Source organism: Myotis yumanensis, unplaced genomic scaffold (assembly GCF_028538775.1).
Source record: "Myotis yumanensis isolate MYYU_CA2020_CCGP unplaced genomic scaffold, mMyoYum1.0.hap1 SCAF_10, whole genome shotgun sequence".
NCBI classification, from domain to species: domain Eukaryota; kingdom Metazoa; phylum Chordata; class Mammalia; order Chiroptera; family Vespertilionidae; genus Myotis; species Myotis yumanensis.
This window is the reverse complement of record NW_027223761.1, coordinates 4,456,476-4,468,527: the sequence shown is the minus strand read 5'-3', so window position 1 is coordinate 4,468,527 and position 12,052 is coordinate 4,456,476. Positions and strand designations below refer to the sequence as shown.

Here is a 12,052-nt window from a genome sequence, read left to right as displayed (position 1 = left end):
TCAGGGGCCTGGCATCACAAGCTGATCTGCATCTGTATTTGTGGGACCTAATGAACCTCTGTGATGCAGTCATTGAACCTTCTATGCATTTTCCTATTTATTCTTCGCCACCACCTCAGGAGGAAATGTAGGCACAAAGGAAGCCGTTCATTCCTTCCTTCAGTCATTTGTTCAGCCAGGAGTGAGGGACCAGCTCCTATGGGTCTGACACCGTCGCCGAGAGCTCAGCGAGGTCCGGTAATGTGCTCCGCACACGCGGGTCTGCCGCTGAGCACGCCCGCTCCACCGCCAGCCTCCGCAGCACGCGGGTCCGGCAGGTTTCGGCCCCGCGGAGCTCACGGTTTGGAAGTGGGAGACGGACAACGAACAAGTGAAGGAGAGAGACTCTAAAGACACAGAAAATCCGACGGGATGATGTGTGTGGGGTGGGGGGACAGGGAGGTGGGGGACAGGGGGCGGGCGGGAATGAGCTGAGCATCCGCTAAGAGGCGGCGCCGGAGGAGGCCGGAGATCGGAGGGCCGGCACCTGCGGGCAGCGGGGACCGGCTGTGTGGAGCCGACTCCCGGGCGCGTATTGTGGGTCCGTCGTTATTGTTTTTATTGTCATGAGCACCGGCCCCCACTCCCGGCTCCCTGTGCCTGCGTCCCCTCGTCTGTGTGCACGTGGCGGGGTGCGCGGGCCGCGCCCTGGGAAGGTCAGCCCTAGGCGGGCACCCCAAACGGCTGCTGCGCTCCCAGCCCGGCTCCGCGGCCCGGAGGGACTGCCGGCGAGGCCGGGCCCGCGAACTACACCTCCCCGAATCCCCTGCGCCGCCGCCATCTTGGCCGGTGGGCGGTGGCTGCCGGGGGTCTGGCCCCTCCGACCGCCGGGTCCGTTCGGCTCAGCCCCCGACCGGGCCTCCACCAGGAGGGGCGCGGGACCCCCCGAGTAGGGCGTCCGGGGGTCCGGCAGCTCCCGCCGGCCTTGCCCACTCCTCCCCCCGGGAGCCCGGCCCACGTGTCGGCCGCGCGGAGAAGCCGGCTCGCCCCGCGCTGGCCAAGCGCCGGGGGACCCGGACGCCGGGCTCCCCTTCTCCTCGCCGGACGTCCGCCCGCACACCGTGCCCGCTCCCCTCCCTTCCCGGACGGCCCCCGTTTTCGCTCAGTGAGGGCGGAACTCCAGGGTCCGGTGGGCACACAGCCCGGCGCCTGGCGCTCAGGACACGCGCTGGGAGGGCAGCCCGCCGACCCGCCGAGGGGAGCCCCCCGCAGCCCTGCCGGGGCGGGTGGAGCGCGGGCGGCGGCGGGACTGGCTCTTTAAGGGGGTGTGGCCGGGGGCGGGGAAGCCAGCGAGACGGAGAAAGACTTCGGCGGCGGCGGCTCGGGCGGCGGCCGCGGGGGACAAAGGGCGGGCGGATCGGGGAGGGGGCGGGGCGCGGCCAAGCCAGGCCCGGGGGCTCCGCAGGCAGCAGCTGCCCCCGGGCGCCCCCGCCGCCGCCCTCGCCGCGGAGTCGTGCGGAGTCGAGCCACCAGCTCACCCGAGCCGACGGCCCGCACCAGCCGGCGGGCGTCCGGGAGGCGGCGGCGCAGGGAGGGGCCGGACGCGCGCACGTGGCCCCGGCGGCCGCCATGGCGGACAGCGGCCCCGCGGGGGGCGCGGCGTTGGCCGCCCCGGCTCCCGGGCCGGGAGGTGGCGGCCCCGGGCCCCGCGTCTACTTTCAGAGCCCGCCTGGTGCGGCGGGCGAGGGCCCGGGGAGCGCGGACGACGATGGCCCCGTGAGGCGCCAAGGGAAGGTCACGGTCAAGTACGACCGCAAGGAGTTACGGAAGCGCCTCAACCTGGAGGAGTGGATCCTGGAGCAGCTCACTCGCCTCTACGACTGCCAGGTGTGTCCCCGCCCGCGCCGGCCCCTCGGGCCGGTCCCCCGCCGGGCTGCCGGGGAACCCCGCCTGGAGCCCGCCTGTCACCCGCAGGCAATGGGCGCATCGCTTCCGCGCGCGCCGCCCGCCTGTGTCCCCCGCCCCCAGCGTGAGCTCCTTTTTGTCTGACTTCAGTCCCTCCGGTCTCCTCCGCCGCCGCCCTCCGGCCACTACCTGGTCAGGTGTGGGCTGGCCTGGCCTGGGGCAGGAGGCTGGGGTGGCCTGCGCTGGCAGTGAAGGGGGGCTAGTGCCTGCTGGCCTACACTGGTCCCGGGACCCAGCCTGGTTGGCGAGGGGACCGTGAAGCGTCGGGTTATTCCAATGGACTAGCGTGTAGCCCCACCTTGGCGAAGGGGAGGCTAGCGGCTCCCTGGGTCCTGTTCTCCACCCCATGACTCCTTCTTGCTCACAGGGTGACTCAGACCCCTGGGGGCCGGGTGGAGGAGTGGGCTTGCCCGCGCTGCCCGTCCTAGCCCAGCCCGGGAATGCTGCTGGCTCCGGACCTTAGGTGCTTCCCGGCAGGAGAGGTGGCAGCCCGCCCCCCCCCCCCCCCCCGCAGCAAAGCATGTGCTCTTTGTTTCCCCCTTACCAGGCCTGGGTCCTTCTCACTGACCCCTCACCCTTCACTTCCTCCTACTTCTGGGAAGCTGTGACAGGTGTTTGGGGGAGGGGAAAGGGCTGTGATAAGCTGGGACAGCTGGCCCCACCTGCTCTGGTTAAAATGGGGGGTCCTGAAGTTTGGGAGACACATCTGCAGTGTTCCCAGCCCTAGCTGTCTGGCACCTAGGGTGCCCAACTGGCAGAGACAGGAAGTACCCCCCCCCCCCCCCATCGGGCAGTTTTCCTTGGCAAGGGCCTGATCTGTTTTCTTCCTCAGAGCAGCTGCTGCTGTCTGCTGGGCAGAGAGGGCTGGCTCTTCCCAAAGTAGGGCAGGGCCTCAGCCAGCAAGCCCCTCTCTTACCCTCTCCCCCAACTCGGGCCTTTGTCTCTCCCCCCTCCCCCCACCCTACCCCAGGAAGAGGAGATCCCCGAGCTGGAGATTGATGTGGATGAACTCCTGGACATGGAGAGTGATGATACCCGGGCTGCCAGGGTCAAGGTGAGAGAGGGGTGGCAGGGTCAGGTTCGGGGAGCTGGAGTGGAGGGCTGCAGGGAGGCAGTGCCAATTGGGTAAGCGAGATTCTGGGGCCAGGCCTTTTGTCTGATGCGCCAGCTCTGTGGCACTGAGCCTCAGCTTCTGCCTCCAGCAGACGGGGCCCATGCTACTTGCCTAGCGATGCCATCCTGACCTTCGGGGTGGCCCCAGCCCCTTGGAAGTGGGCAGAGTCACCTCCAGGCCCCTGTTCTGAGAACTCAGCTATACTTTTCCCCTATGTCCCACTAGGAGCTGCTGGTTGACTGTTACAAACCCACTGAGGTAAGTGGTTTCCCCAGAGGGTGGGCGAGAAGAGCCTGGGCTCCTGTCATCTTGGGATCTCGTCTTCCTAACGTCCTCCCTCTTGTCCAGGCCTTCATCTCTGGCCTGCTGGACAAGATCCGGGGCATGCAGAAGCTGAGCACACCCCAGAAGAAATAAGGGTCCTCAACCCAGGTGAACGGTGGCTCCCACAGGACAATCGCTGTCCCCTGACCTCGTAGCAACAGCAATACCAAGGGGCCTGCGGCCAGGCCTGGTGCCATGAGCAGGGCTCCCTGTGCCCCTCACCTAGGGGCCTCTTCCCTGCCCCTTGTTTTCCATTTTGGGGTTTTTTTATTATTATTAAACTGATGGGACTTTTTGTGTTTTTATATTGATTCTGCGACGCGGGCCCTTTAATAAAGCTAGGATATGCCTTTGGTGCAGCTAACAGGCTTGGTTGGTCTCTTTTAGGGGGACACACTGCTCTGTAATGGTTACCAGCTCAGCTTCTCCCCAAGTGAAGCCACGTAGTCATGGTGATAGCCCAGTGTTGGCTCCCAGACCTGGAGCTAAAAGTGGCTGGGGAGCTGGGGGGGCAGAAGGGGGGGGCACTGTTGCTGTTGGCAGCAAGAATTCTTTTTTTACTTTGGGCAAGGGCCACCATGCCACCCAAGGCCTGGCTATCTTGACCCCCAGGCTATTGAGCCTAGATCCCAAGGTTCTGAAGCCACAAAAGGAGACGGGTACAGGATGCCGAGGAAGAGGAGAGGCTGGGACTGTGGTTTCTAAGTCTCTTGGGGCCCACAAACAAACACAGGCACAAACACAGGCTCATTTCATGAGCTTTAAGATTTTTTTTTTTTCTTAAACAGTCTGGTCCCTGATGGGGGCCTCTCCACCGGCCCTCCCCGGCTTGGCTACAGTTCTGAACGTCGCTCGATTTTGAGCAGCTCCACCTCGAACACTAGGGTTGCACCACCTGCAGCAGAGAAGTGAGGCAGAATGAGAACCAGGGCCACAGGAGACGGGACAGGTGCCACAGACAGGAGGCAAGAAGGTCTATTACCTGGGATCTTTGGGGGAGCTCCCCGCTCTCCATACCCTGTCAGAGATGCACACAAAAAACACACAAGTGAGCTGTGGTCAGATAGAGAGGTTCTGCAGACATCCAGGCTGAAACCAGGCGTCTGCCCAGTAACAGCCAACAATGGAGGTGTAATGGGTGAGAGGGGGCTGCAAAAGCCAGGTAAAGGGCACAAGGTACATCAGAGCTGAGTGCCTCAAGGGTCTTGCCCTGGCATTGCTGGACACAGCTAAACTTGGAAGAGGCATAAACTGTAAGGAATGGTTGGGGGAGACCAATACAGAGGCTGAACCAGCCTTCACGCTTCCCCAAACACACCCGAACCCTATACCCACTCAAGAAGGACCTCTTACCCAGCTCTGATGGGATCACCAGCTTCCGCTTTTCCCCCTCACACATCCTGCAGGACAACATAGTCAGCATGTGCAGGACTCAGGCTCCCTGCCTCCCCTCCCCCCCATTCCCGGGGCTTGCCTCCCACAGTTCACCTGGACCACAGCCATGGCCCCTGACTCACCCCAGCAGCCCCTGGTCCCAGCCCTTGATGACCTGGCCCGTGCCCAGGGAGAAGACAAAGGGCTGGTTCTGGGGCAGGCTGCTGTCAAACTCCGTCCCATCTTCCAGCTTCCCCTGTGGGACCATGAGAAGGCCAATGAGGAGGCGGTTCCACTCTGATAGCACCCCACCCCCATCTACTCTCATCAAGCTGTCCCCCCACAGAATTGGTGGCCATAGTCCTAGAAGGGGACAGAGCCTTAGGCAGCTTACAGTACACTAACTCTTTGTTGGTGCCAACCTGGGAAGTAGACAGTGAAGAGCAGGATAGAACCGTGGAAACTGGCAGAGGGGAGAAGGGACTTGCCCAAGGTCACCCACCTTAGCGGGGGAACCTGGCTCCCAAGTCCTTTTTGGTCCCTGAATCCCCACCCACACCCAGAAGCTCCGCCTCCTCACCCACCGTGTAGTGCATGTGCAGGACATCCCCCTTGCGCGATTTGATGGGACAGTGGTCTACCCGCTTCTTGACCCCGATCTGCAGTTTCCGTTTGCCCTCGGCCCCCGCAGCCGTGGCCAGGGCACTCAGGCAGATGGACAGTACTGTCAGGACCCCGCTGAGTCTCATGTCTCTGCGGGAACAGATCCCGACCGACCAATCGACCGGGAGGGCAGGAAGGGTATGGAATACCTGCAGGTAGTAGGATTCCAAACCACAGTACCTTGCCTGCCCCTGGGGATCCCCTCGTCCCGGGTCACCACCCTCTCCCCCGGGCTCCGCAGTCACACTTACCAGTCCAGGGAGAAGGGGGCTTGCCCGAGGACCCCAGCAGCGGGGGGAGGGGGTAAGGGGAGGCCACAGCAGCCAGGGCCCCGCCCCTTTGTTCACCCTCAGCCCTTCCTTCCCTCCTGGCCCCCAACTCCGTTCTTCAATTCCCACCCGTCCCTTTACGCAAAGTCCAGACCCTATCTGGCTGCACAGCAGTTGCCCTGACCGGGCGACACCACTCACGCCAAACCCAGTCGCCCCCTGCCCAGCACACCCACACCTCTGCCGCCGCTGCAGGGGATCGGCCTCGAGGCACCCACACATCGCCGCTGGGTGGCTCCGGGGAGCCCCGGTCCTCTGGGGAGATCCCCCAGGCCGACCCTGTGCCTCCGCCCGGGGCGCCTCCCCAGCTCTGAGCCCTTGGGGGTCTGCGGGGCACCCAGACTGGCCCCGTGTCGGGCGACCGTCGAGCCCGCTCAACCCACACCACCTCTCCTGGGGGCGTTCTCGGCCTACCACGCTCCCAGGCCCGGCCACCACGGAGACCGCCCCCGCGTGGACGCCCCGGGCCATTACCTGGGCCTACCCCTGCGCTTGGCTCCTTGGCCCCACCCTTTAGAGGGCGTGGTCCCGCCCCCAGCCCTGGAGCCCCACCCTCGACAGAACTAGATCCCTTTTCCTGAACTGTACCCACGCCACTCACCGGCTGAAGCCCCGCCCCCAGCGCCTGGGCCTCGTCCCCCTTCGTCTCCAAACCCGAAGCTCCGCCTTCCGCCTGTTCCAGCTCCTCCTCCAAGGTCCAGGCTCCGCCCCCCACAAGTCTTAGCCCCGCCCCCAGCCCAAGAGTCCCGCCTCCCGCAGATACCAGCTCAGAGGCCCCACCCGTTTCTGTTCCACGTCCCGCCCCGACTCCCGGGGCCCCGCCCCGTGCGGCGTGAGGGCCCTCCCCCTGCGGCATCCCCGGACAGCTCCCGCACCAGCCTCCAGGTTCCTCGTACCCTGCCCTCCTTGACACTCGGGACCCCGGCCTGACCCAGCCTGCCCGCGTACACCCCGGCTCCCTCAGCCCGGGCTGTGGCCCCCGCTCACCTCCTCGCCGCGCCCCCGGAGTCAACTCGTCGTGCCGCCGCCTCTGCGCAGGCGCGTCATTGCAGCTACCAGCCCGCCACGCCGCCCGCCCTCATTGGGCCGCACGAATCCCGCCGCCACCCGCCCGCGGGGGAGGGTATCGCCCTAGCCCCGCCCTCCAGCACCACGTGACTTTCGCCACTTCCTGCAGAGCGGTTGTCCGTAAGGTTAGGTGAAAGTGACTTCCGAAAGGACCACAGGCACTTCCGGTGGAGGTGAGATTAAGGTCAGGGGGCGCGGTTCCTGGAGGGGGTCTTGAGACGCCATTTTGCGTCGCCCCCAGCCTTGCCCGCAAGTCTCTGGGGGGGTCCTCGGGACCCACCGCTCCCAGTTAGTTGCTGTGGAAAGACTCGGCCTCAGAGTGAGCGGGTTTGAACTCAGGGCCCGCCTGTCTCTGACCGACTCTGACCTTGAGCAAAGTTCTGGCCTAGCGGGGTTTGGCGTCCCTGTGCCGCGGGCTGGGTCACCCACCCTGCGAGCCCACCTCCAGGCGCGGCCACAGCCGGTGCTCTCCCTTCCCGCCCCCGGTGCTCTCCCTTCCCGCCCCCGGCGTCCAGGCTTGCCTCTGCATGTCGCCCACTGACCACTGACTCAGCCTGCAGTGATGTGGCTGTTACTTTCAGGCGCCCAGTACCCAGCAAACATCTCCATTAAGTAGCGAATCTGCTGCGAGCAGGCAGCTAAACCTACCGAGTTAGGGAGACAACTGATTTGAGGCCAGATCCCAGGTCAATCAGCCTATTTCATCAAATGAAAAGGAAGATAGTCACAGAGCTGACCGCAGAATTGAGGACTCAGCAAGGAGGTGCGTGCCAAGCATCGTGCGTGTCCAGTGAGGCCAAGTGGATGCAGATGGTAGCCCTGAGTCCCTAACCCTCATCTCTCATCCCAATGGGGCTATGGCATTTTCACCGAGGGCATGGCTATCATGACAGGAAGATACTAATCACTCAGGAACTGTCTCTTCTGGTTTAACCCCACTTTTGCCTTGGGCCCAACCAGATCGCTATCACACCCTCAAGTCTGACAGGAGGGTGGGTGCTTTGCACTGGCCTCTCCCTGAAGGTCCTGCCTCAGCAGGGCAAAGCCATTTGTACCGAGTTGGCCTTTGGACCACCCCACTCAGCGCCAGGCAGCAGGGGAGTCTGTAGGCAGCAGGCTGGGCAGTGAGCTTGGATTGGGGCAGATAAAGGTCAGGAGAGTCCCAAGCAGGGGCACCCAAGGTGAAAGGGAGGTGAAGGTGGGGAAAACCGGGGGATTGGGGTCGGGGGGACGTCTCTCAAACCAAGCCCACCAGCCACGGACCTTTGGTGCTTCCCATTCAGGGAGGTGGGAGTGAGGTGGGGACAAGGCAGGTGCACAGCATTAGAGTTAAGGTACAGGGGGGTAAAAAGCAGGAGACACAGTGCTGCCCAGCAGGGGAGATGGGTGTTCTTTTCTGTTATGTCAAAACATACGCAAACCTTCCTGCAGCCCAAGGGCCCGGAACACAGTGATCATGTGTCCTCCATGTGCACAAGTGGAAAGCTGAGGCTCGGACAGAGGGGTGGTGACACCCAAGGTCATTCAGCAGATCTGCTTCCCGCCTCAAACTCACTGGCCATAACAGGCCGTCTCCCTCCAGAGCAGGGGGCAGGCACTGGCAGTAACAACATGAGTGTGAAGAATACGTGACTGGGCTCTGATTGTGACTTGGTGTGGGACCGTGGGCCTCATTTACCCCGTCTGCACAGTGAATAGAGTAAGAAGCTCTAGGCCTAGGAGGCAGTGTAACAGACATCCATGCTTGAACCAGCCAGCCTGGACAGTGACAAACAGTGACACAGGCAGGGATTGCTCCGTCCATCTCTTTTATCAGGGTCGGGGGTCACAGTTCTCATACCAAAGCCCAACTCCCATTATTTGCAGAACATCAGGGTCTTCTTAGTAAGGGCAGGGAGGGGCCAGCTGTAAGACGCGCACTTACACGGGGCGGTTAAACACTGAAACAGGACCCCATTTTCTCCCAAGCTGGTACGCGACCCCTCTTGCTGCCTCCAAGTCTCATCCAACTCTGCCCACCACGTTGGATGGCAGCCTTGCAGAGACAAGAGATGGCCAGAAAGCCCTCGGAGAGGCCCAGGCCCGTTAGGCCCCCTCGGGAGTATGGCCTGTGAGGCAAGTGGCCCCACTGAGTCTGAAAAGCAATGTGTCACTTTCGCAGCTTCCGGCACCTGAGAAGGAAAGGAAGGGGATTCTGTTCATGCTGCCATGGCTCAGCATCTGCTCCTCTGGACTCATCCTGTTACCGTCTGCGAACCTCATTCTTTCCTAACATTCCAAAGACACCCCAACTGGCCTCGCCCATGTGACGCCACTCGTGGCCTCACTCTGCAAGGGATGGTTCGTGAGAAGCCCTCGACGAGAGTGAACAAGGGTTACACTATGTCCCCTGGCCTCTCAGAGCCCATGAAGTGGGACAGATGTCTACCAGAGTGGCTTCTGGGAAGGCCCAGAGCGCTGCAAACTGGAAAGCTGTCTCAGGTCTACTTCAGGCAGACGGCACCTCCTCCAGGACATCTCTGACCTCTCAAAAGACGATGCCAGGTGCGCCTGACCACAGGCCTTGCTGGCCTCTGCTGGCATCAGTGTCCTTGTGCCGGGCTTCTGCCCTGGAATGTGAGCTTGTTTATGCTGATCCCAGTGCCAGCAGACACTTGGTAAATATTTGTTCAACCCATTCAACAGCTTCCCCTTCCCTGGCTCTTACCCCACTGGCAGGCTCACCCTGGACCTGCTCCAGGGCAGGGCCCTGATGGCTTCCCAAACAACTGCCACCCCACAACTCCTCACCTGCAGGTGTCTGGGTTGAGCTCTAAGCCCCGCCCTTGGCAACGGAAGAAGCTGCGGCGTCGGCAGCGGCAGCGGCAGGTCCTGGGGTCAGGGCGCTGGTGGCGCTGGGTACAGCGTGGGCAGAGGGGCCTGGGGCTGGAGTGGGATGGGTGATGTCAGCTTGGGAGTGTGCTCCGGGGGCAGGGCCCCAGCCCGGAACAGAGCGGGGCTGGGGATGGTGGTGGGGAGTGTCAGCCCTAGGAGGAGAAGCAACATGTCTGGGGCGGGAAGAGTCTTCCCTGGAGGGAGCTGGGGTTGGGTCAGAGCACACACACTGGGGAACAGAGGAAAAGGGGGGCGGGGGACACAAGTGGGAGGAAAAAGAGGGGAGTGGGCCACAGCTTCCTGACACACTTGCACAGCCCTTGCCCCACCCACACGTTGTATCCTGGGCACTGGGCCTGGGTTCCACCCCACCTCAACAGGAGCCCAAGAGACTCACCTGTCTGGCTTCACAGCACTCTCCCTTTTTTTTGGTCTGAAAGAGAGACCGACAGAAACAAGGAGGAGGAGGATCAGGAAAGCCAAGCATCCTACTCTCTTGCCCAGACCCCAGGCATGCCCGGCTCCACACAGAAACCTGGCCCCCGTGGCGGGGTGCCACCACGCCCACGCCCCCCAAGCCTGGTCTCTGCAAGCTCAGAAGTGGGCCTGGCTGGCACCTGCATTCACACTGGCTGTGTTCTTCCAGGGACATTTCCCCCAGCTGACTGCTCGGGTACCGGATCATGAGGATCTGTGTTCGGGAGAACAGGGAGAGAGAGACAGAGAGAGAGGAAGAGAAGAAGAGGACACTCCATAGGCAGGAAGGAGAACGGCTTGCCCACCTGCCAGGGCTCTGGCTGCCATCCCGTCAGCCCCAAGCACCAGCATCCACCCCCAGCCAGGCACACTCTACCTGCCCCAGTACCTGCATTCGGACTTGGTGCTGCCCAGTGGGCACGCATTCCAGGCCATCGTCAGGGCAGCAGCCGCCACAGCGCTGCACAGTCACACAGCTGGGTACCAGTTGTTTGGCCACAGTGCCCATGAGCTCCAAAGTTAGGGGCACCACCACCTCCCGCGGCTGGCAGGTGGCACGAGCGTACACATCTATCCATGACACCACTGGGGACAGATGCATCCGGGTTACGTCCCCACTGGGCTTCCTGCAGCTGCTCCCTAGTTCCCGTGTCACAGCCTCCCTCCGCTGCCCCCACTTCTGCCCTCCCAACCTGTTCACCCAGAACCCAGGAACCCCACTTCCTCAATTTCCACTTCTGTGAAATGGGCAGAAGAGTTTGCACCTTACAGAACAGATTAACCAAGACGATGAGCACACAGCGCACCTTAGTGCTGGCCAGTGCGAAGCTGCTACTATTACCTTTCTTCTGGTGGCCAGGGGCATCAGGCTGGGAGCCGGGCGCCTGCGGGAGAGAGGAGACCGGGACCCGAGGGGCACTCTAGTTAGGGCCACACCGTCCCCAGGGCTCTGCCCTTGCAGTCGGGAGGCTTCAACTCCTCGCTGACATTTCTCCAGACGGCTCTATTCCCGAGTCCACTCTAGCTCTACCTGTCCCTCCTGGCCACCTGGGGCCTGCCCTGGCTATGCCCCGCCAGGCGTGCTCTGCCAGCGGAGGCCTCTCTCCACGCCTGGGGACCAGGCTTGTTCTGGAGGCCGCAGGTCAGAAGGGGGCACACTGGGCACCGAACCAGGTCGCACAGACACCGAGGCAGCTCCGCCCCCCAGCTGCGCCCAGGGAATGGGGTGGGGCAGGGGAGTGGCCCCAGGGATGGGCCGGGAGGCCAGTGGGGAGGAACACCTCCCAGGGGATGCCGGCCCGACTCCCGCGACGTCTGATCCGCGAGTACCCTCGGCCGAGGCCGCTTCTGGCCTCCCCACTTCCGCCAACCTTGAGAAGGGCACCGCGGGCGGGCGGGATGTCGGGACGCACGTACCTGGGCGGGGGCCAGCTGCAGGAGCGCCGCGAGCAGCAGGCGGCGGAGCAGGGGGCCCATGGTGCCCACAGGGGCCACGGGCCTGGGGCTCCCGCATCGCCCTAGCCCGGCGGCGCCGGGGGCGGCGGCAGCCAGAGTCCCATGGCGCGGGCCGGGGCGGGGCGGACGGGGGCCGGGCGCGGGGGGCGGCTCCTCCACGGCCCCCTCCCGAGCCCTGGGCGCAGGCAGCGCAGCTCAGCGCAGCGGAGGCAGCCGGAGGAGCCGGGCGGGTGGGCGGCCAGCGGGCGGCGGGCCGCGGTGGGGACGGCGGGGGCGGCTGGGGGCGGCAGGGGGCCGGCCCGGGCTGGCGGGCGGGCAGCTCATGTGACCCAGACACGCGCTCCCCACCCGGGCCGCGGGCAGGGGCGGGGCGGGGCGAGGCCGCCCGCAGGTCCGCCCCCTCCACACACCCCCTCCCGCTGCAGCAGGG

General features: G+C 64.0%; 4 protein-coding genes and 1 long non-coding RNA gene across 9 annotated transcripts; 2 read left to right on the top strand and 3 right to left on the bottom strand.

Annotated features, from left to right (window-relative positions):
- The first annotated feature begins 1,401 nt into the window (after positions 1–1,401).
- PPP1R14B (protein phosphatase 1 regulatory inhibitor subunit 14B) lies at positions 1,402–3,677 on the top strand. Its single transcript, XM_070427376.1, has 4 exons — positions 1,402–1,866; positions 2,915–2,998; positions 3,284–3,316; positions 3,407–3,677. The coding sequence occupies exons 1-4, from the start codon at positions 1,609–1,611 to the stop codon at positions 3,473–3,475; spliced, it is 444 nt and encodes a 147-aa protein (XP_070283477.1). The 5' UTR covers positions 1,402–1,608; the 3' UTR covers positions 3,476–3,677.
- A 452-nt stretch (positions 3,678–4,129) lies between these two features.
- On the bottom strand, positions 4,130–6,840 carry FKBP2 (FKBP prolyl isomerase 2). 4 transcript variants are annotated; one of them, XM_070427372.1, is made up of 6 exons: positions 6,736–6,840; positions 5,341–5,509; positions 4,900–5,012; positions 4,736–4,782; positions 4,365–4,400; positions 4,130–4,277 (listed from the first exon to the last, which is right to left on the bottom strand). In XM_070427372.1, the coding sequence occupies exons 2-6, from the start codon at positions 5,503–5,505 to the stop codon at positions 4,216–4,218; spliced, it is 423 nt and encodes a 140-aa protein (XP_070283473.1). In that variant the 5' UTR covers positions 5,506–5,509; positions 6,736–6,840; the 3' UTR covers positions 4,130–4,215. The 4 variants fall into 4 exon arrangements, with proteins under 4 accessions (XP_070283473.1, XP_070283475.1, XP_070283476.1 ...); XM_070427374.1 differs by lacking the exon at positions 6,736–6,840 and adding an exon at positions 6,223–6,263; XM_070427375.1 differs by lacking the exon at positions 6,736–6,840 and adding an exon at positions 6,163–6,190.
- Positions 5,806–6,728, bottom strand: LOC139018691 (uncharacterized). The gene has a single exon (XM_070427364.1). It carries the CDS (start codon positions 6,602–6,604, stop codon positions 5,807–5,809), a length of 798 nt encoding a protein of 265 aa, XP_070283465.1. The 5' UTR covers positions 6,605–6,728; the 3' UTR covers position 5,806.
- On the top strand, positions 6,744–9,493 carry LOC139018696 (uncharacterized). Its single transcript, XR_011472932.1, has 2 exons — positions 6,744–6,989; positions 8,978–9,493. It is a non-coding gene; the product is annotated as an uncharacterized lncRNA (long non-coding RNA).
- On the bottom strand, positions 8,608–11,881 carry VEGFB (vascular endothelial growth factor B). Of its 2 annotated transcripts, none has more exons than XM_070427371.1 (7): positions 11,584–11,881; positions 11,009–11,051; positions 10,556–10,752; positions 10,308–10,381; positions 10,088–10,123; positions 9,607–9,741; positions 8,608–8,987 (listed from the first exon to the last, which is right to left on the bottom strand). In XM_070427371.1, exons 1-7 carry the CDS (start codon positions 11,641–11,643, stop codon positions 8,966–8,968), a joined length of 567 nt encoding a protein of 188 aa, XP_070283472.1. In that variant the 5' UTR covers positions 11,644–11,881; the 3' UTR covers positions 8,608–8,965. The 2 variants fall into 2 exon arrangements, with proteins under 2 accessions (XP_070283472.1, XP_070283471.1); XM_070427370.1 differs by having other exon boundaries at positions 9,607–9,842; positions 11,584–11,876.
- Between the last annotated feature and the right edge of the window lie 171 nt (positions 11,882–12,052).